This window comes from Equus asinus, chromosome 27 (genome assembly GCF_041296235.1).
Source record: "Equus asinus isolate D_3611 breed Donkey chromosome 27, EquAss-T2T_v2, whole genome shotgun sequence".
Classification (NCBI taxonomy): Eukaryota; Metazoa; Chordata; class Mammalia; order Perissodactyla; family Equidae; genus Equus; species Equus asinus.
Window position 1 is genome coordinate 6,629,691 of NC_091816.1, and position 20,068 is coordinate 6,649,758.

The following is a 20,068-nucleotide window of genomic DNA, read 5'->3' on the forward strand; positions in this document are numbered from 1 at the left end:
GTGTGTGTGTGAGGAAGATCACCCTGAGCTAACATCTGCTGCCAATCTTCCTCTGTTTTCTATGTCGGATGCCTCCACAGCATGGCTGATAAGTGAAATGGCTCAACACCCAAGATCCGAACCCGTGAACCCAGGCCGCCAAAGCAGAGTGCACACAGAACTTTAACCAGTTGGCCACAGGCCGGCCCCCCAGGACCACACTTTCTGAGTAGTAGGGCTTTAAAGGGCTCCTGTACCCCCTTTTTTTTAGTTTGACATATTTGACTACGTAAAAATGTAAAACTTATATGTCAAAAACCACAATAAAGTTAAAAAAAAACAACAAATTTGGGGAAACAAAACATTTGCAACATCTGTGACAACATGCACATCTTTTGCATTAATTTTCTATTGCTGCATAAGACATTACCATCCTACACTTTTCAAGTTTCAGAAACATCAACCTGAAAGATAAACTCTTGGAATGGTTTGCAAAGACCCATTACACATTCTAGCTTTATGTCCAACTCCTACAGCACCGAGAACCACCCTATATACGCACACCAACACTCAACCATACCTTACAACCCCCTACACAAAACTAAAATCATAACTTCTCTAACCTTATCCCCAAAACATACTTTTGTTTTAATAATATAGCAGGCCCAAGTAGAAGTCATCAGTTTAATGGTCCTTTCCTCTTTCCCTTGAATTGACCTTTGGTCTAGTTTGCTACTTATAGGCCAAGCATCTCATCACTCTACTCTACCGTGGGATTAAAGTCTGTGGGCCTACTTATTCCAAATTTAGATGGAGAACATATGGACCTTTCTTCACAATTAACCTCTTACTACTAAATGTTTTTTCTCACGTAATTTTTTAAAGATACAACTAACACACCATGAAACCCACCCTTTTAAAGTGTACTATTCAACGGTTTTTAGTATATTCAAAACTATGCAATCATCATCACTACCTAACTCCAGAACATTTCATCATCGCAAAAAGAAACCCTATAGCCTTTATCTATCATCCCCAACGTCCCTAATCCCCCAGCCCCTGGCAACCACTAATCTTTCTCTCTACAGATTTGCCTATTCTGGACATTTCATTTAAATAGAATCGTACAATATGTGGTCTGGGTGACTGGCTTCGTTCATGTAGCATGATGTTTTCAAGGTTCATCCGTGTTGCAGAAACTATCAGTACTTCATTCCTTTCTATGGCTAAATAACGTCATTGTATAAATATATCATATTTTATCTACTCATCAACTGATGGACATTGGGTTATTTCTCCTTTTGGCTGTTATGAATAATGCTGCTATGAGCACGCAATATACAAGTTTTAACGTGGACATATGTTTTCAGTTTCTTGGCTATATATCTAGGAGCAGACTTGCTGAGTAATATGCTAACTCTATGTTAACGTTCTGAGGAACTGCCAAACTATTTTCCAAAGCACTGAACCATTTTACATCCCCACCGACGATGTATGGGAATTGCACTATTACATTTTCAACCAATAAGGATGTTATAATTCCTGAACGAAAAGAGAGGTGTGCCCCCCCACCATATAACAATAATTCTTTACTAAGAATACCACATTAACAAAACAGAGGTATATTTCCGGCAGGAAAAAAACGTTATAGGTCTGAGTTTACTGAACAAGTGAGTTAACCTCTCAGAGCTAATGGGTCTTTAATCGTAAAATAGGGACGCTGTAATGACATTTACGTTCCAGTCGCCGTGAAGATTAAATAAAACAATCCAGGTAAAGGTGCTTTCTAACACTGATTATGCATGATTCAATCCGGGGCAAAGCAGTAGGGCAAAGGGCTAAATCAGCAGCCTCCCTTCCTTCCTGTTCCTTCTCCGCGGGAGGGGTTCTGAGTGACGGCGGGGGCTGCAGCCGCCTCCCTTCTCGGGGAGAGCCGGCCTGACGAGCCACGCAGGATAAATTGTTTGACTCCAAACGCAGAGCCAGGTCCCCCCAGCCCAACATCGTTCCAAGGCGGGAGATTCCCCAGCCTGCTACTTAGCTGAGCAAGTCAGCACAGGATTTTCTCCTTTTTCAACGGTAATAGACACATTTATTATGGTCGAAGCAGAAGAGGAGGGGCGAAGAGAACACAAGCACATCCCCCCACCCACGATCCCAGCTTGTATCTCCAACCCCCTAAGGAAAACAAATATGAAATCCGATCCATTACGAACTCTGGAGGTATATCAATCCCAATGGCCCTCACCCCAAACACTCGCCGATCGGATCTCCCCGGGGAGACGGCGCAAAGCTTACCTGGTGGCTTCCTCCAGCTCGCCCCGGCTCCGACCAGGCGCCTCCAGACGGATAGTAGCCATCGCTTCCTCCGCAGTCTCCCGGCCAGGGGGTCTCAGCCGCGCCTCCCCCGCGCCCCCGCCAGGAAACGGGAGGCTGGGGAGGTTCAGAGCGAGGAGGATATAAGGGAGGCGGTGGGTGCACGGGCACATCTCCACCCCCAGGCCCGTAGTAGCGGCCATAAGACAGACCGTCACTGGGGCCGTACCCCGAGCGCCTCAAGGCCGACATGGGCTCCACTGCCCCGCAGTGCTTCCCGCCCCCCACGGCCGGCCCATTGCGCAGGCGTCTGCGGGCTAGAGGGACTGGACCACAGTGAAGGGGGGTCGGCCGGGGACAGCCAATCCCAGGCCCGGTCCCGCCCCTTCGGCTGCCGAGTGCTGAGAGTTGAGGCACGGGGATCCGCGACTCTGGGGTCTAGGCAGCAGGGAAAGGAGGGGCGGCACTGTGTTTCTTAAAAGGGAGAACTTATTTTCCCACCATCTAGTCAACCTAAATTTCTCCCCCCTCTTAAAAGGGATGAGGAAAGGGCGTGCAGACCCCATGACGGTCCCGCCTCTTCCTGAGGACGACCACGTGATACCGGAAGTGGGTGGGGGTAATATGGAGGAGTTTCCGGCGGGCCCCGGCTGCTGAAAGCCGGGGCAGACGTCCTGGTGCAGGTTCGGCTGTGTGTCCCGGTCCCGCCCAGGCGGCGACTGCGGTAGGAGGAAGCAGGTGTTGCACGCACTGGGCCACCGCCGCTACATTGCAGCCTTATCTCAGCTCAAAATGAACTATATGCCCGGCACTGCCAGCCTCATCGAGGACATCGACAGTGAGTAGCTCATCTCCTCCGGGCGAAGTCTGGGGTGAGACCCTTCCTCCCGGGCATGTGCCTCTTCGGAGAGAGCTCGTAGACTGAGTCTGGGGCGGGGGCGCAGTGTGCTTTTAGCACAGTGGTGAATGTTGGGCGTTGACGTCCTCCACGGGATGGAGGAGCCACGGGACACACCGTTTGCCCACCTCCTATCTCTGTGCTGCCTCTCGCAGTCTCCACCAGTCCCGGGACTGGTGAGGCACAAGCTGTCGAATTCATTCCTGCTTCCGAGGGACGCGGCTGCTGAGGCCCAGATGCGAAAGTTGCGCCCGCTCCCTCCCGGCCCGGTCCATTGTCTTCCACCTGCGGTATTTCGAAGTACCAGGTTGTTACTGGTGGATGGATGATAATACTTAGAGAAGAGACTCATCGAGAAACGAAAATAGTAAGACAACAGCAGTTGAACTTAATTGCAGTAAACTTAGGCTTTATGCTGTGTAGTCATTTGCAGTCTTCTTTTACGGTGAGGTCTTTAGCACTTTAGGTTATGGTAGTAGAGACCACTACCAGACAAGGTATTGACTTTTATGGAAAAACTGAGTCACTTCAAACTTCCTTTTTTTCTGTTAGACAGTTTTCTTTTCCTTTTTCTAAGAAGACCTCCCTTATTCTTAGCCGTCGTCCTGAAGAGGAGCTCAGGCCTGTAAAACAGAAGAGCCACTTAGAATTGTCCTGTCTTTCCTTTTTCTAAGCTCTCATCTGTGAGTTTTTCCTCTAGCAACATTTTTTTAATCGTTTTAATAGTGTGATCTGTCTCGTTAACTTGTAATTGCTGCACAGTGGTTTACACACAGTTCCGAACAAGTTACAACTATATCTACAGTTACTATGTATGCAAATTAAAGGAGTCTAAGATTAAATTCTCTTTTTATCATGGTCTGAAATCATTTTTTAAACCCAAATTAGTGATTTTGCTATTGAAAGGAAATGTGTTGTAAATTGGACCAAATTTATATATGAATAACCACTGTACGAGCCTTTCTGTGATGTGTAATGAAATCTTCCATTTTAGTTGAATGAGAATGCCCTTTAGCCCTCACCTCTCTTGTTATGTATCTGAATTATTTGAGGTCCCTAACACATTCTGCCACTTTAATAAAAATAATTTTTATTCTTAAGTCCTCTAACCCCTTCTTACAGTTTCCAAGCCCCCTCCTCTACTGAAAAGTTTGAAGCCACTTTATATGCACCCTTCATTGTCCACTTCACACACACTTTCCTCCTGTCTCCTCAGTCTTTCTGTATTTTACCCATCTTATCCTTTAAGTAGAAAGTAGTCCTCCCATTCAGTTTCTTTATTACTCTTTCCTCCCACTGCATCTGGAACCTTCTTCTGTTAGTATCCTTTTTCTCTCATATGGTCTCTCTTTCTCTTCCTGGATCCCTCCTTTCATGTATGTTCATGTCCCTCCATCTCAATTTTTTTCTCAGTTGTGTCTCCCCATCAAAATCCCATCCCTTTTTCATATTTTTACCCCGAAACCTCTTTAATCACCTCCATTTCAACTCTACTTCCTGACCACCTGCAATAGACTGCCTCTATTACCGCTGGAAATCAAATTTTGTTGTCAATGCACTACTGAAGTTACATTATTAAAAGGCATCAGTCTGATGCACTCTTCTGAGCTCTTCCCGCCCCTCTGCAGCATAGTAATACTATTACCACTGGATTCTTAATTCTCTTCTCTTGATTTCTCCAACAATGGTCCTTACTCATTTTCTTATCTCTCCAACTGTTGTTCTTCCCTAAAATAGACAGTCTCAGTTTTCATCTTTGGCCTGCTTCTTTCTTTAAATCTCCAGAAGATCTCCTGGCCTTTAATAGTTATATTACCTCTTTGTGGACTTATCCAAAATTGCTCTAATTCTGACCTCTTTGGCATTCCAGTCTTACATTTCCAACTCCCTGTTGACTTGTCTGCATAGGTGTCCTGATAGCACTTCAGAATCACAAACAGCTAATAACCTTCCACCCTGAGCTTGCTTCTTTTACTCCCGACTTTTGGTAAATGGTCCTCCCTGACATGGTGACTCAAGATTCCTATGTCGTCTTTAACTCATCTCTTCAGCACCCCACTCTCTCACACATACCCACATATACAAACTCAATTAGTTGACAAATCCCATCACTTATAAATGCACAGTTTTAATCCTCTCATCCTCTCCCTTTCCCTCTCTACCTTGATTCAGGTCTCTTCTTCATGTCTCAGGCTCTGGGAATAGCCTCGTAACTGCTCTCCCTTTTCTGCCAGTTCAGTCTTCAAAGTTTTCTTATTCCCTGTGAAGTCACATCCAAACTCATCTTGCTCCCAGGACCTTTCTGACTTCGTCTTCTATTTCCCTTCACACCCTCAACTTTTAGCCAAACATGAATACTTAGCCTTTTGTTTTCCCTCTTGTCTGCATTACAGATTTCCCTCCTCTTCCCCTTCCCTGTCACTTTTCCTATGGCCAAAACATCTACCTTTCAAGGTCCAACTCAGATACCTCCTCTGGCTAGATAGAGTTTCTCTCAGTCTCGTATAATTAAGATTTGCAATCTTATGGCTCTTAATTATAGCCCAAGGAAGACAATTCCTTCAGGGAAGACTCACTGTCTTCTTCCTCTGTTCTGCATCTAGAAAGTACTTTATGCATGGCACTCAAGAAATGAATGAATGAATTTTGCTAGCTATTCTAGTGACTGGCTTGCTGTCCTTCAGTATCAGCTCAAAGTCACCTCTTCAGAGAGGTTTTCTCTAGCCACCTCTCTTCTGGAGCTACTTCCCCTCTCTTCATCAAACCATCCTGCTATCTCCATTGTACCAATCACAGTAGGTCATTTTTTTATTTGTTTGCTTTCCTTCACCAGGAATATAAGTTCATAAAGTTGGTGACTTTCTGAATCTTATTCTCTACTGTACCTCTAGGCCCTAGAGAGCACATTAATAAACATTATTGAATTTTTGCTCTAGCTTATTATCAGCATCCTCATTTGACACATCTGAGGCATTATTTTTATTTAAGCCTTCCCTGATTCCACGGTGTTAAACAGAAGCTCCTCTAAGTTGAGGGGAAAATAATTCTAGAATTAAGATCTTAAAGATCACTAGACTAAATGTCTCAATTTTCAGATATAGAAACTGACGTAACATTGAAAGGGTTTAACTGTCAAGCAGCAGCAGCTAGAGCCAGTCAGTCGGGCTTCCTGACTGCTCACGCAGTCCTTTTCCCACTCTGCGACACTGCTCTGATTCTTGTCACCACTGATCTTCTAATGTGAATGCAAGGCTGTCTTGGTCATCCCTCTAATTTCCCAACGAACTTCTCTGTAAATACCTTAGAAGCGGAAGTAGTAGGGCTTAAACTATTAATTTCATTTTTGTTGTTACCCTTTAAACTCACTGCAGCTATTTTTTGAAGATCTTTTTTCCTCCCTCCAGAAAAGCACTTGGTCCTGCTTCGAGATGGAAGGACACTGATAGGCTTTTTAAGAAGCATTGATCAATTTGGTATGTATTAGTTATGGACTTCTCTTATACGCTGGATAATAAGGGCTGCCCATTGTATGCTTGTTATTTCGTGTTGAAATTTATCTGCAACTTTTTTCCATGTCAGGCATAATAGAATACTATTATGAGTCATTACATCATTGTTTTCTAAATTATGGTTAGGTGGTTCAAAAGCTTGTACTTATAAGCTTGTATTTCTAAAACTGGTTTTCACTAAAACATGGGATTACAATATTTGGCCTATTTTATTTTCCCCGTTAGAGGGAGCCAAATGGTAGACGTGGACTCAGTCCCCTGAAAAAGCTGCTCGTTTGTACATTGGCTTGGGTGCAGCTACTCTTCAGAGCACTTCCTGCACTGAAGATAATCCCTCCCTGTCCACTGAAAACGTGGTAGAAGGCATTTCCTGAAGCTTTTTAGAGACCACAACGTTAAGCTCAAGATATTACACTTAGGGATACTTCAGACTCAGGAGTCTCCGTGTTTGTTTTGCATCCAGCATTTTTCTACAGAGATCTCTATTTGCTTCTGTTTCAAGGACAGTTCATATCAACATTTGTTGGCCATCTGCTAGGTCAGTGGACTTGAGCATGAGGAGAAAACAATATAATTGAAATACTTGTAAGAATGATAGAAGATAAGAACTTAGATATCTGCTTTTCTTCAAATATGACAAATATTACCAATTGAAAGAAGAAAAATGATTATTCTTAACAGATTGAAGTTCTAAATTTTAAGTCAAATGCATCAGACTGCTTTGAGGGAAAAGTAGTAAATACTGACTTTACTCTCAGATTACCAGGTATGGTTATCTAACAAAATGAAAAAATAGGTTATTGCATTGGCTTAAATGAATCTTAAGTACTGAAACAAAGTTAAATCTTTGGAAATCATCACATACGCATTCCCACACAACATAGAAACACTGTTTCTTTCTAAAAAGCCAGAGTGTTAATCTCTGCAGCTGTTTAGGCTTTGGGGTCTTCCTAGTGCCCTACTCATTTATATTTTCTTACAGTCATGTTGATATTAGCAATTAACTGATAAAAGGAATTTAATTTTGTTAACTTATTCCCACCATCATCCACGGATTAGTGCAATGTATTCACAAATCGTCTCTCAGTTTGTAATTGTTTTAAAGTCTCCTACGTGGTGTGTCTTAATGAAATAGGAGAAGATTGTTTGAAATGTTAGCTTTTCCCAGAATCAGAAAGTTTGGAAATCATGTTTAGCTAAATCTTTTCTACTCAAAATAGCTGATTGAGTTATGGACCTTTGCCCAATAATTTGAAGTAAATGTCGTTGTTTCCTCCCCATACACTTATAGCTAACTTAGTGCTGCATCAGACTGTGGAGCGTATTCACGTGGGCAAGAAGTACGGCGATATTCCTCGAGGGATTTTTGTAGTCAGAGGAGAAAATGTGGTCCTACTAGGAGAAATAGTAAGTGAAAACTGTTAAGCTGCTCTGGGTCTTGATAATCATGCTAGTTAGGTTTCTTTTTGTCTCTTCAAGAAGGAAAAATTAGATTTTCCACATTTCACCCAGCTTCTCACAGGAGACCGCCAAATTAGCTTAGGAAAGCACAGAAAATAATTAACTTTGTTTCAGTGCCTCTTGGCATTTTAAAGATTTTGATCCTATTAGCAGCAAAATATCATTGATTTTACCTGATATCATAAAAAATACAATCCTATACAAATGTATTCATTAATATGTTATTTCTGCTATCTCTAATAGCAGAAAATTGAAAAACTTGGTACCTATCCAGAGAAGAATAATTCAATAAAATATGGTTTATATACATTGAAATATTTTGCAGTCGTTTAAACAATTGATTACAACTTTTTCATGACATAAAGTAAATTAGCAGTGTTTGGGCGAGGGAAAGACACATTGCATGTACAGTGTGATGTCCATGTTTTTAAAAAGGGGGAAGGGGAAAGAATGGCTGTAGGAGAAGCCTTTCTGTTAACTGTTCTGAGAATGGAGCTCAGCCTCACCTGGATCCTTAGCTTACGGCCAAGGAGGAGGTCCCTGTGCCTCTGTGCCAGGAAGACCAGCTGGCAGGTGAAAAGTTAAATCGTGTCTTCTGAAATGTTACTGTAGATCTTTTTGCGTGTCTGTGTGTACGTACACACAGCCATCCATACATACACATACATGTATGCATATATACATATACAAGTATCAGAAAACTACGTGATATAGAAAGTAAGCGGATAATTCTGCCAGGGTCAGGTTGGTGCAGAATCTCATGTTGAAACAGTTAGCTAGAAATGACTAATTAATACTATTAGTACTGCCCAAGTGCTGCTATGAAATGTGTGAAATGTCTTTTTCTAATTTTTAAAAGATTTTTGTGGTTGGTATTTTGGGTTCAGTTTATCATTTCTTGCATGCTTAAGCAGCAGAAGTTGTCATCTCCTTGTATTATGTAAAGGGTGAAATAAAGCACTGTAGAACCAGGGGTGTGGGGAAGTCAGGGTGGGAAAGGACTGTAAAGTGGTCTGCCAGCAGATTAGGAGGGGCTAACCCATCTCTGGGCAGTAGGATTATGGGTGATCATCTTTTCCTTTTTATTCTACTTTTCTGAATTTAATTTTAAAAGAGGAAACATTACTTTGCTATTGGGGAAAAGATTTAAGTTAAAATATTTACATATACTGTGCTTTGGTTTTATAGTAACAAACATCACAGAAATGTTTTCTGTGCCAGTTACATTGACACAAATGTGCCCCTATATAGACATATATTTATGTGAGAAGAAGTGAACTTGTGTTTGTTCTTGAAGAGTTATTGTTTCCTGGGAGCCATTTTGTGGAGAAAAGTGCTCCTTTTTATATATTATGGGTTGGATGCTGCAGAATTTTTACAGTGGCACCACTAAAGAAATATGGTTCAGGAATGTTTACATAGTTACATGAATCAATAGTCAGTTTGAAGAAATTAAGTATCAACCCTAGGGACACTCATACCCAGAAGCCGTATAGATTCTGCAAACATTCCGTTGCTTAAGAATTCCCTGGATGCTGCCTCAAAGGTGATGATACACACAGCCTAAAGTCATAAGACTGTTGTTGGGAAGCAGCGTAACCACATGAACAGCTGACTGAATAACATTGACGAGTCCAAGAGGCAGGACACTAAGCTCAGAACATTATCTTCCCTTCAGCTGCTACCCGTGGGTTGTGAGGGCAGGTTACGCTTGACTGTATATTTTGCTGGTGCAGTCAACATTTGACCAAGGCCAGGGCTTGCTTAGATAATTTGTGTGGCTTTCATTCTAACCTCTGTGAGAGTCCTGCATCTGATAGTCACAGCCTGTGGGTTCTGAGGCCTTGCCACCATGTGGACATTAGTATCCCATGGTAGGCTGGAACATGTGGAGAGTTTGTGTGTGTCATGCCTTCCCAGAATTTTGTCATTGAAAGTCATAAAGGTGGATAAGAAATAAGAATACCCTGTCTGGGGCCAGCCTGGTGGTGCAGGGGTTAAGTGCACACGTTCTGCTTCGGTGGCCCTGGGTTCGAGGTTCAGTTCTCGGGTGTGGACATGGCACTCCTTGGCAAGCCATGCTGTGGTAGGTGTCCCACATATATAGTAAAGGAAGATGGGCACAGATGTTAGCTCAGGGCCAGTCTTCCTCAGCAAAAAGAGGAGGATTGGCTGTAGTTAGCTCAGGGCTAATCTTCCTCAAAAAAAATAGTGGAGAAACATATTGGGGCAAAACTGGTTTAGTAATATAACTGGTCTGCTGAGGTTTTCTCTAGAAGACTTGTTGCCGTAAGGAGAAAGGAGTTTTGTGTTAGAATTTAAAGACTCCTGGTTAATGCAACAGAGAGACAGTTTATTGCCTTTGGAGGGGTGCTTCTTTGACTCAATGTTCTCTACCTTCTTACTGAGCAACGACCCCTGGAAATTAAACTGACTTTGATAATGTAAAAAAACAAAACTTATCTAAAGCCATCTTGGCCTCAGTAACTTCTCTCTTGGATTCTCTAGGGTTGAGGAGATGGCCCCAAGGACTACTTTTCTTTAAAAAAAAAAAAAAATTAGGGCCAGCCCATGGCATAGTGGTTAAGTTCATGCCCTCCGCTTCATATCCCAGGCATGGACCTACACACCACTCATCAAGCCAGCCTGTGGCAGGCATCCCACATACAAAATAGAGGAAGATGGGTACAGGTGTTAGCTCAGGGACAATCTTCCTCAAGCAAAAAGAGGAAGATTGGCAACAGATGTTAGCTCAGGGACAATCTTCCTCAAGCAAAAAGAGGAAGATTGGCAACAGATGTTAGCTCAGGCTAGTCTTCCTCAAAAAAAAGAAGAGAAAGAAAGAAAAGTAGTGCTTGACTAATGTAAGGCTTCGGATAACCTAAAGCTTTGTTATACACACTGATACTGATCCCTCTTACCACATTCATGGAAGTATGCGTGCAGTGTGTCGTGTAGTAGTGTTCCTGGCCATTTCTTTGTAAAACGTCTCTGTCCCCAGGAGAAAGCCAGCAGCTCTGTCACAGCTACGAAAAATAACCCAAGTCTGATAGTGGAATCCGTTTGCCTTTAGATCTGTAACTGTGTTCTATCCTTGGTCATCAGTTGAAGTTTTTCCAACCTGCTTGTTCTCTAGGACTTGGAAAAGGAGAGTGACACACCCCTCCAGCAAGTGTCTATTGAAGAGATCTTGGAAGAACAAAGGGTGGAACAGCAGACCAGGCTGGAAGCCGAGAAGCTGAAAGTGCAGGCTCTGAAGGATCGAGGTCTGTCCCTTCCTCGCGCAGATACTCTTGATGAGTATTAGGTCTTTTGCTCAGACGCTGTTGCTCTCGGGGAGCAGGGGCTGTTACTGAATGAAGGCGACGTCCTGGTCACCTCATTTGTGTTTGACTAGAGACTGCAGAGTTTTGAAATGTCATTTTTATTTTGAATTCTTTCACATATGCAACATGAAGAAATCAAGTGGCTTTTTGTTTCCTTTTGAATAACGAAAGCATTGTTAAAGAAACAGTGGGATGGACTCCTTTCACACGTCACTGTGGAGCCAGCAGCTACTTCTTTATATTGCTCTTCTCATTCCAAATTAGAGTTTACAGGAGACATTCTTCATTTACTTGTAAATAAAATATGAATCTCAAAACTGTCATGTTATTTCCCAAGTTTGGGTTGCCTCCAATGAATAAAGAAAATTAACTTTCTGCTCTCAAAGGTATAAGCAGTCCACACGCTGGGATTTCCCTCTTCTGTCTCAATTCCAAGTTGCTAGTTACTTGTGAAGGAATATTTTCATGCTAAATATCTTGTGAGTCCTCCCTTATTCCCTTTGCATGTTTTTATCTGATAAAGAAAACAAATTTTCAGGCTTGAGAAAGGAGCTTTCGGTGAACTTTTCCAGTTCCTTATGATACAGAAGCTTCAGGTTTGAGAAACAGCATCTCTGCTGTGCTTGCTGTTCCTGCGTTACCTGCTGTTCTGACCTACATCCCCATGAGATCCGCCACTTTACCAAGGTGATTTTTCTCTAAATCTCCCGTTAATTCAGTTAGGTTTTGTAGTCCTTTGGATTTAGTCTTGAGCCTCTCATGCTATCATCAAAAAGGGGCACAAATAAAATGGGCTTCAGTGACTGATACATTTAGGTTATTCTTGGTCGGCATGTGTCTTGGCTGACAACCCACGGTGATGCCACTTTTCTGGGATGATGTTGGTTGCATAGGACACGTAACAGACTGTCCGTTAAGAGAGTGCAGTGTGGTTTAGTGGGCAATGTACTGAACCAGGAGTTCGGAGACATAGGTTAAAATTCTGAATGTGTTCTCTAACACCTTGGGCTTGCGCAAGTCAGTTATCCTCTCTGACTCTCAGGTTTTTTAACCATAGAATTATTCCAGATGGTTACTTCCTATAGTCTGTTGAGCAAAGACATCCTTTTCTTAAGATGTTTATATCCAATTCCCATGTCTGAATTATTTTATGGTATCAAATATACTTAACATCTAATGAGCTCGGGTGTTTTTAAAACTGCCCGAAATGCCTATTAAACCATTCGACTGCTGAGCTATTCTTCATTGGGTTGGTTTTAAAGTAGATAATTTGTGAAGAAATAGTTGGACTTAATGATTTATCTAGTGTGTTTGCCTCTCATCTTACTGTTTAATAGCCAGAATTTGTCACTAACTACCTACACAAAGGGAAAAATCCATCAGCAACTTTTGAAAAACATGGCTAACTTCAGCAAACTACAAGATATTCTTTGAGGGTCAACAGGATTACAGCATGTTTTTCTGAGCACCACTGTTTCGAAACATCTGATACCTTCCAGAGATTTCAATTCACTCTAGTTATCTTGTTTGTTCAGCCTCCTTCAAACAGAATTCCAAATGTAGTAACAATAGTTATGGTTTATTCTTATGTTAAAAAAGAGGAAAAGAGAGTTAATTTCCACAATAGGTCAAGAATTTCCAAGTTACAGCAAGGTTTTGATCGTTGCTTTCAGACCTTTGTCACATAGGCAACAGCTAAGAATTGGACCCAAAGGATGAGACTAGACTACCTGCATCTTCCTCTGAGTCTCTGGGCTGCCCAGCACAATGGCTTGCCCTCAGCTCTGCCCACCCCAGGCTTTTTGCACTTAGTGGAATCTGGTGCCTTTTTCCTGGACCACTGCTGGTACTCTCTTCCGTTGTTTTTAGACCTCAGATTCAATCTCAGTTCATACCTTTGTTTTATCTTTAACAGTTTCTTCCCGTAGTGGTTCCCGTGAGACTGCTTTCAAGGGAGACAAATAAGATCCCCTGAGGCCTCTGTCCTGGCCATCTTTATTCAGATGTAATTGAGTCCGGCAGCCTCTCTTACTCTTCCAGCTGTGCTTTTTCTCTTTCCTTGGCCCTTGACCTTACATTGCATATTCTTAGCTAAGTTTATCTGCTCCCCTCGCCCCCTGTGATAAGCTCCCAGCAGGCTCTGGATACTTAGTGGAGCCAGACACCCTCATACCGTCCTTTGTGGAGGCCTCAGCCATGTCAGTGTGAAGCCCGAAGGCACTACACAGAGGTGAAGAAGGCTGGAGAATGCTCTCAGCTTTCTCCCAAGAGTATAGGCTGACAGGCCCAGGCAGAGCGCAGTGCAGACAGCAGGTGGTGTCAGCAGGCAGAGCAGGCGCACCAGGCAGCTGCTCTGGGCAGTTCCCGACCTCTGCCCTCGGAGCCATCCATGAGATTCGCAGCAGCACTGCACAGCTGAAGACGTGGATCTCAGGAATTGTACCTGGCAAGAAATATTAGAGGCAGTTAAGGAACTGTTCCACCCCCGCCCCACCCCGCCCCACAAAAAAAGGAATTACACATATGTACATGTGGGTATGTATGTACAGACCCCTGGGGCGTTTTCTCACCCTCCAAAAGTCAGGCTACAAGAAAAGAGCTCCATCCAGCTTCCTTTGCCTCTGGGAGCCAGCATCCCCACTGAGGTAGGAAGAAGGCTTCCTGGTTGTGGATGTTGCAGGCCTGTACTCTAATGCTGAACCAACCCTGCTATAATCAAGGGAAGACTAGCAGGAGAGTCTAGTTTGAGCTGTCACCTTAGAGTTAATGTGAGCTGAGCAGCAATGTCATCCCTAACACAAGCTCACAGGCACACATGGTCTACCAACGCAACTGACTCCTGAAGATGACACCCAACCTCTTAGGAATATGTTAAATCTGAGAGAGGTAAGGTTTTTCCAATGAGGCTGACCATGATCAACCTGGTTAAACCCAGGTTGCAGTCTAGGAGGTCTTGAACTGAATTCACTGGGTTACAACCAGCATTTTTTTTAACTTGAAATAGAAAATAGAGTGCATCACATATAATAAAATTAGGCTGTCTGTGAAACTTGTTAGATGCATGTACATGGATATTGGCAACATAAAATAAATATGTTACTCTGGGTAGCTGTCAGAAACATTTGAAAAACACTGCCTTAGTTTGTAGTAATTTGTTATATGCTTATTGCAACTAGGAAAGAAAAGTACATGTCCCTTCCCCATCTTTCATCTCAGCCCCTGAAAATCACCTGTGCCCTGGATGGGGCTGGAATTTGCTATTCTCTGTGCTTAGAACACACCCGCCCCAGATATCTGCGTGACTCCTTCCCTCACAATCGTCAGATCTCTGCTCAAATTTCACCTTCCCGAACTACCTCTTTTAAATCACACCCCCTCCCCCACCTGTTTCCTTTCTGGCTTCATTATTTACCATAGCAAGTATCACAATCTGACATAAACTTTACTTTTTCACTATCCGCTCCACTCCCCCACTAAAAGGTAAACCCTTAAGGACAGGATTTTTGTCTGCCATGCTCACTCCTGTATTCTCACATCTAGATTGATGCCTGGCATGTATTAGGTCTCAATATCTGTTTGTTGAACTGAAGGATGGATAGATGGATGGATGGATGGGGGCATGCAGTGAATTCAGGCTGAGAAGCCAAGATACTTCGGAGACCAGTAAGGTACCAAAAGATGAGGACACCTGACCCACTGAGCAACCGGGAGTTGAGTATTAGAGATCCTTACACTGAATATGGAGATGTTCTCCTACTGTCGGGCAGCCTTCACTGTAGACCACAGCCTTCCAGGTTGGACATAATTGGTGTAAAAATATCTGGCAGAGCATCCCAGGGAAACATGGGGTTGGGGTAGGGCAGGACTTGTCAGGGTTGCTGAAAGTAAACAAATACTCTTCTTCAGCCTGTTCTCCCAACCACAGTGTCCCACCCCCATGGTGCACATCACCCCTCCAGGGATCCCCTGGATAAGGAGAGCAAGGGACTGCTTTGTGGGAGCTTGTTTTTACCAACTAAGTAGGTCTTGTATCCAGTTAAGTGATCCAAGATCAAAAATAAATTTTTCTGTCCCCTCCCCAAGATCTTCTAGCCTGAAAGAATTAGAAAAACAGCCCTAGAAAACACAGCATCTCTGCGGCTTGCTTGTCCCACAGCTCTGGCTTGGTCCACCTTAGTTAGGACTGTCCAGTCGTCTACTCCTTGGCTTCTGCCAGGTCTACTTCGAAGCAGAGAAGAAAATCAGGTCTTTTTTTATTTCCTCTTGTCTCATTTCACTGCTTTGCCTCTCTTTTTCCCCCGCTCAGCCTCCTATTTTCTACCAATTCTCCTTTTTTAAAAAAACTTTTTTTCCCTAACTCCAGCCACTCAGTAGCAGTTGCTGCCACTTGGGGTAAAAAATGGCCTCCAGTGCAACTGCTCTGGAAACAGAGAATTGAGTGGTGGTGGGGCACCTGCTAGCCAGTGGCTGGGAGTGAAAGGAAGAGAGCTCAATGCGGGACACGTCTCAACGTCAGAAACCCAGATTGCCTGGGAAACCATCTCTAAGACCCAATTTTATTGACGTGTAATTTATACACAGTAAAATTCACTCTTTTTAGTGTACAATTCTATGAGTTTTAACAGCCGCATATAGTTATGTAACCTTCACCCCTGCCCCTTTGAATATAACTTCTTCCTCCTTCCCCAGCCCCTGGCAATTACTCGTCTGTTTTCTGTCCCTATAGTTAATGTTGGCAACTAATTCAAATTTTCCTCAAAAGAGTGTACAGATCAAATAAAATATCCAGAAGTTAAATTCAGCCCATGTACCTTTAGTTTGTTCTGGTTTAGAAGACTATGAGAGACAGAAAACTCTGTGTTCCCTGCCAAACTGCTTGGGCAAGGAGACCTACAGGCTGGCTGACCTGTTGGAAATGAAGGGTGAAGGGAAAACTAGGGAATCAGATATAATCTAACAGTTGAGTCGTCTTTTGTCACCCTGAAATTTGTGCAGTGACTACTGTATGCCAGGTATAAGAGACAACCATTGGCCCTGTTTTTCAGAGAGAAACATAAGATTTTAAAAGGTTAAGCTGTATAACCGAGAGCACAGACTAGACTGCCTGATTTTTGCATCCTGGTTTCTTCACTTAACAGCTCTCTAAACTTAGTCAAGCTGCTTACCCAGCGCCTCAAGCTCCTCATCCATAAAATAGGGATAATCATAGTACCATCTCCTCGGATGGTGGTTGTAAGGACTAGATGAGCTAATACGTGTCAAGAGCTTAGAAGAGTACCTGGCACAGAAGGAGGGGTCAGTGTCAGCTTTATCGTCTGCTGAATCCCCAACACTGTGCTGGACTCTTGCGAGAGATTCCACACCCTCAATGAACTTATACTTAGAGCCTCCTTTGTACAAATAAGAGTGTTACCTGTGGAATAATGGTGACCAACTCAGATAGAGGAATGAAGTGCTGGATTACATAAAAGGTACTCTAAAGGGAGGTCACGCATAATTACCTCAAGCCCAACAAGTCAAACTTGCCTTAACTTTCTGCTGCGGTCTCACAATGGCCCCTTCGGAGGAAAACACTCCACTCTCCCCCTGTTAAATAAGCGCATACCCTATAAGCAGTCCAGGGTTTGCTCTCACCTCCAGGCTAGCCACCTTTAAGAGATGGAAGAAAATCTATATTTATTGCTAATCTCCAAAGTACCAGGTTGTACACTTTCCAACTTTATTAAACATTTATTCAGTATCTATTAATTCTCTAGCACTGTGCTAATTGCTGGGGGTTCAAAAACTTGGAAAGGACCCAAGTCCTTATGGCATTTACAGGTCCTTATAGAGCTCACAGACGTGTAAAATAGGGAGAGCTGCATATTTCAGGGCAGGGCCAATATAGGAAATCTCTATGCCTTCCTCTCAATTTAGCAGTGAACCTAAAGCTGCTCTAAAAAATAGTGTTAAAAAAAGATGTGTGTCGGGGCAGGGGACAATAGTCTTTTTTGGGGGGAGGGAAGATTAGCCCTGAGCTAACTGCTGCCAATCCTCCTCTTTTCGCTGAGGAAGACTGGCCCTGAGCTAACATCCATGCCCATCTTCCTCTATTTTATATGTGGGACTCCTACCACAGCATGGGTTGCCAAGCGGTGCCGTGTCCACACCCAGGATCTGGACCAGCAAACCCCGGGCTGCCGAAGAGGAATGTGTGCACTTAACTGCTGCACCACCGCGCCGGTCCCAGCAATAGTCTTATTGATACTGTGCTAAACGTTTATTGAGAGGGCCCAAAAGAAAAAGTATTGAATTCTAATTAAAGAGTAGAGTGACTCACTGTTTGTGGATGACATGATTCTCTATATAGAAAACACTAAACAATCCACTAGAAAACTATTAGAAATAATCAACAACTACAGCAAAATTGCAGGGTACAAAATCAACTTACAAAAGTCAGTTGCATTTCTATAAACTAATAATGAACTAGCAGAAAGAGAAGTCAATAATACAATCCCATTTACAATTGCAACAAAAAGAGTAAAATACCTAGGAATAAATTTAACCAAGGAGGTGAAACACCTATACACTGAAAACTATAACACATTATTGAAACAAATCGAAGAAGACATAAAGAAATGGAAAGATGTTCCATGCTCACAGACTGGAAGAATAAACAAAGTTAAAATGTCCATATTACCAAGAGCAATCTACAGGTTCAATGCAATCCCAATCTCAATCCCAATCCCAATGACATTTTTTAAGGAAAATAGAACAAAGAATCCTAAAATTTATATGGAACAACAAAAGACCCCAAATAGCCAAAGGAATCCTGAGAAAAAAGAACAAAGCTGGAGGTATCACGATCTCTACTTCAAAAATATACTACAAAGGTATAGTAATGAAAACAGCATGGTACTGGCACAAAAACAGACACGCAGATCAATGGAACAGAATTGAAGGCCCAGAAATAAAACCACACATCTATGGACACATAATCTTCAACAAAGGAGCCAAGAACATATAATGGAGAAAGGAAAGTCTTTTCAACAAATGGTGTTGGGAAAACTGGACAGCCACATGCAAAAGAAAGAAACTATTGTGTTACACCATACACAAAAATTAACTCAAAATGGAGTAAAGACTTGAATGTAAGACCTGAAACTGTAAAACTCCTAGAAGAAAATATAGGCAGAACACTCTTTGACATTGGTCTTAGCAGCATGTTTTCAAATACCATGTCTACTCCGTCAAGGGAAACAAAAGAAAAAAATAAATAGTTCTACATCAGACTAAAAAGCTTCTGCACAGTAAAGGAAACCATGAACAAAATGAAAAGACAACTCACCAACTGAGAGAAAATATTTGCAAATCGTATATCTGACAAGGGGTTAATTTCTAAAATATATAAAGAACTCATACAACTCAGTAAAAAAAAAAAACTTGACCAAAAAATGGGCAGAAGATATGAACAGACATTTTTTCCAAAGAAGATATACGGATAGCCAAAAGGCACACAAAAAGATGTTCAACGTCACTAATTATTAGGAAAATGCAAATCAGAACTACAATGAGATATCACCTTACACCTGTCAGAATGGCTCTAATTACCAAGACAAAAAATAACTCATGTTGGAGAGGATGTGGAGAAAAGGGAACCTTCATACACTGTTGGTGGGAATGCAAACTGGTGCAGCCGCTAGGGAAAACAGTATGGAGATTCCTCAAAAAATTAAAAACAGAAATACCATATGATCCAGCTATTCCACTACTGCGTATTTACCCAAAGAACATGAAATCAACAATTCAAAGAGACTTATGCAGCCCTAAGTTCATTGTAGCATTATTCACTATAGCCAAGATGTGGAAGCAACCCAAGTGCCCATCAACTGATGAATGGATAAAGAAAACATGGTATATATAAATATATATACAACAGAATACTACTCAGCCATAAAAAAAGACAAAATTGTCCCATTTGCAACAACATAGATGGACCTTGTGGGTATTATATTAAGCAAAATAAGCCAGAGAGAGGAAGACAAACACCATATGATTTCACTTATATGTGGAAGATAAACACAGGGACAAAGAGAACAGATTAGTGGTTACCAGAAGGGGATGGGGTGGGGGTGGTGAAAGGGGCACATATGTATGGTGATAGCTAAAAACTAGACTATTGGTGGTGAACATGATGCAGTCTTAACAGAAACTGATAAATAATAATGTACACCTGAAATTATGCAATGTTATAAACCAATATGACCTCAATAAAATAATTGAAGGAAAAAAAGATGGGGCCGGCCCAGTGGTGCAGCAGTTAAGTTCACGCATTCTGCTTCAGCTGCCTGGGATTCACCAATTCGGATCTTGGGTGTGGCCATGGCACTGCTTGGCAAGCCATGCTCTGGCAGGCATCCCACATATAAAGTGGAGGAAGATGGGCACAGATGTTAGCTCAGGGCCAGTCTTCCTCAGCAAAAACAAAAACAAAAACAAAAAACAGGAGGATTGGCAGCAGATGTTAGCTCAGGGCTCATCTTCCTCAAAAAAAAAAAGAGAGAAGAAAACAGGCTGTTGGGTTTTGATAGGGATTGCGT

At 42.4% G+C, this 20,068-nt stretch overlaps 2 protein-coding genes across 5 annotated transcripts in view; one reads left to right on the forward strand and one right to left on the reverse strand.

Annotated features, from left to right (window-relative positions):
* The window catches only part of BAG4 (BAG cochaperone 4), a 35,121-nt gene extending 32,478 nt beyond the window's left edge, over nucleotides 1–2,643 (reverse strand). For 2 of the 4 annotated variants that reach the window (XM_044762145.2, XM_014831074.3), the window contains exon 1: nucleotides 2,278–2,643. In XM_044762145.2, the coding sequence (XP_044618080.1) occupies nucleotides 2,278–2,547 (270 nt within the window). In that variant the 5' untranslated portion in view covers nucleotides 2,548–2,643. The remainder of the gene's footprint in view (nucleotides 1–2,277) is intronic. The other 2 variants (XM_070500080.1, XM_044762142.2) reach the window with 2 other exon arrangements.
* Nucleotides 2,644–2,883: 240 nt separating this feature from the next.
* LSM1 (LSM1 homolog, mRNA degradation associated) lies at nucleotides 2,884–11,881 on the forward strand. Its single transcript, XM_014831109.3, has 4 exons — nucleotides 2,884–3,133; nucleotides 6,598–6,666; nucleotides 7,994–8,109; nucleotides 11,300–11,881. The coding sequence occupies exons 1-4, from the start codon at nucleotides 3,088–3,090 to the stop codon at nucleotides 11,468–11,470; spliced, it is 402 nt and encodes a 133-aa protein (XP_014686595.1). The 5' UTR covers nucleotides 2,884–3,087; the 3' UTR covers nucleotides 11,471–11,881.
* The last annotated feature ends 8,187 nt before the right edge of the window (nucleotides 11,882–20,068 follow it).

Coding starts and splice junctions, on each gene's coding strand:
- LSM1 (XM_014831109.3), top strand. CDS start 3,088: ATGAACTATATGCCCGGCACTGCCAGCCTCATCGAGGACATCGACA. Junction 6,667..7,993: donor AAGAAGCATTGATCAATTTG/GTATGTATTAGT, acceptor ATACACTTATAG/CTAACTTAGTGCTGCATCAG. Junction 8,110..11,299: donor TGGTCCTACTAGGAGAAATA/GTAAGTGAAAAC, acceptor CTTGTTCTCTAG/GACTTGGAAAAGGAGAGTGA.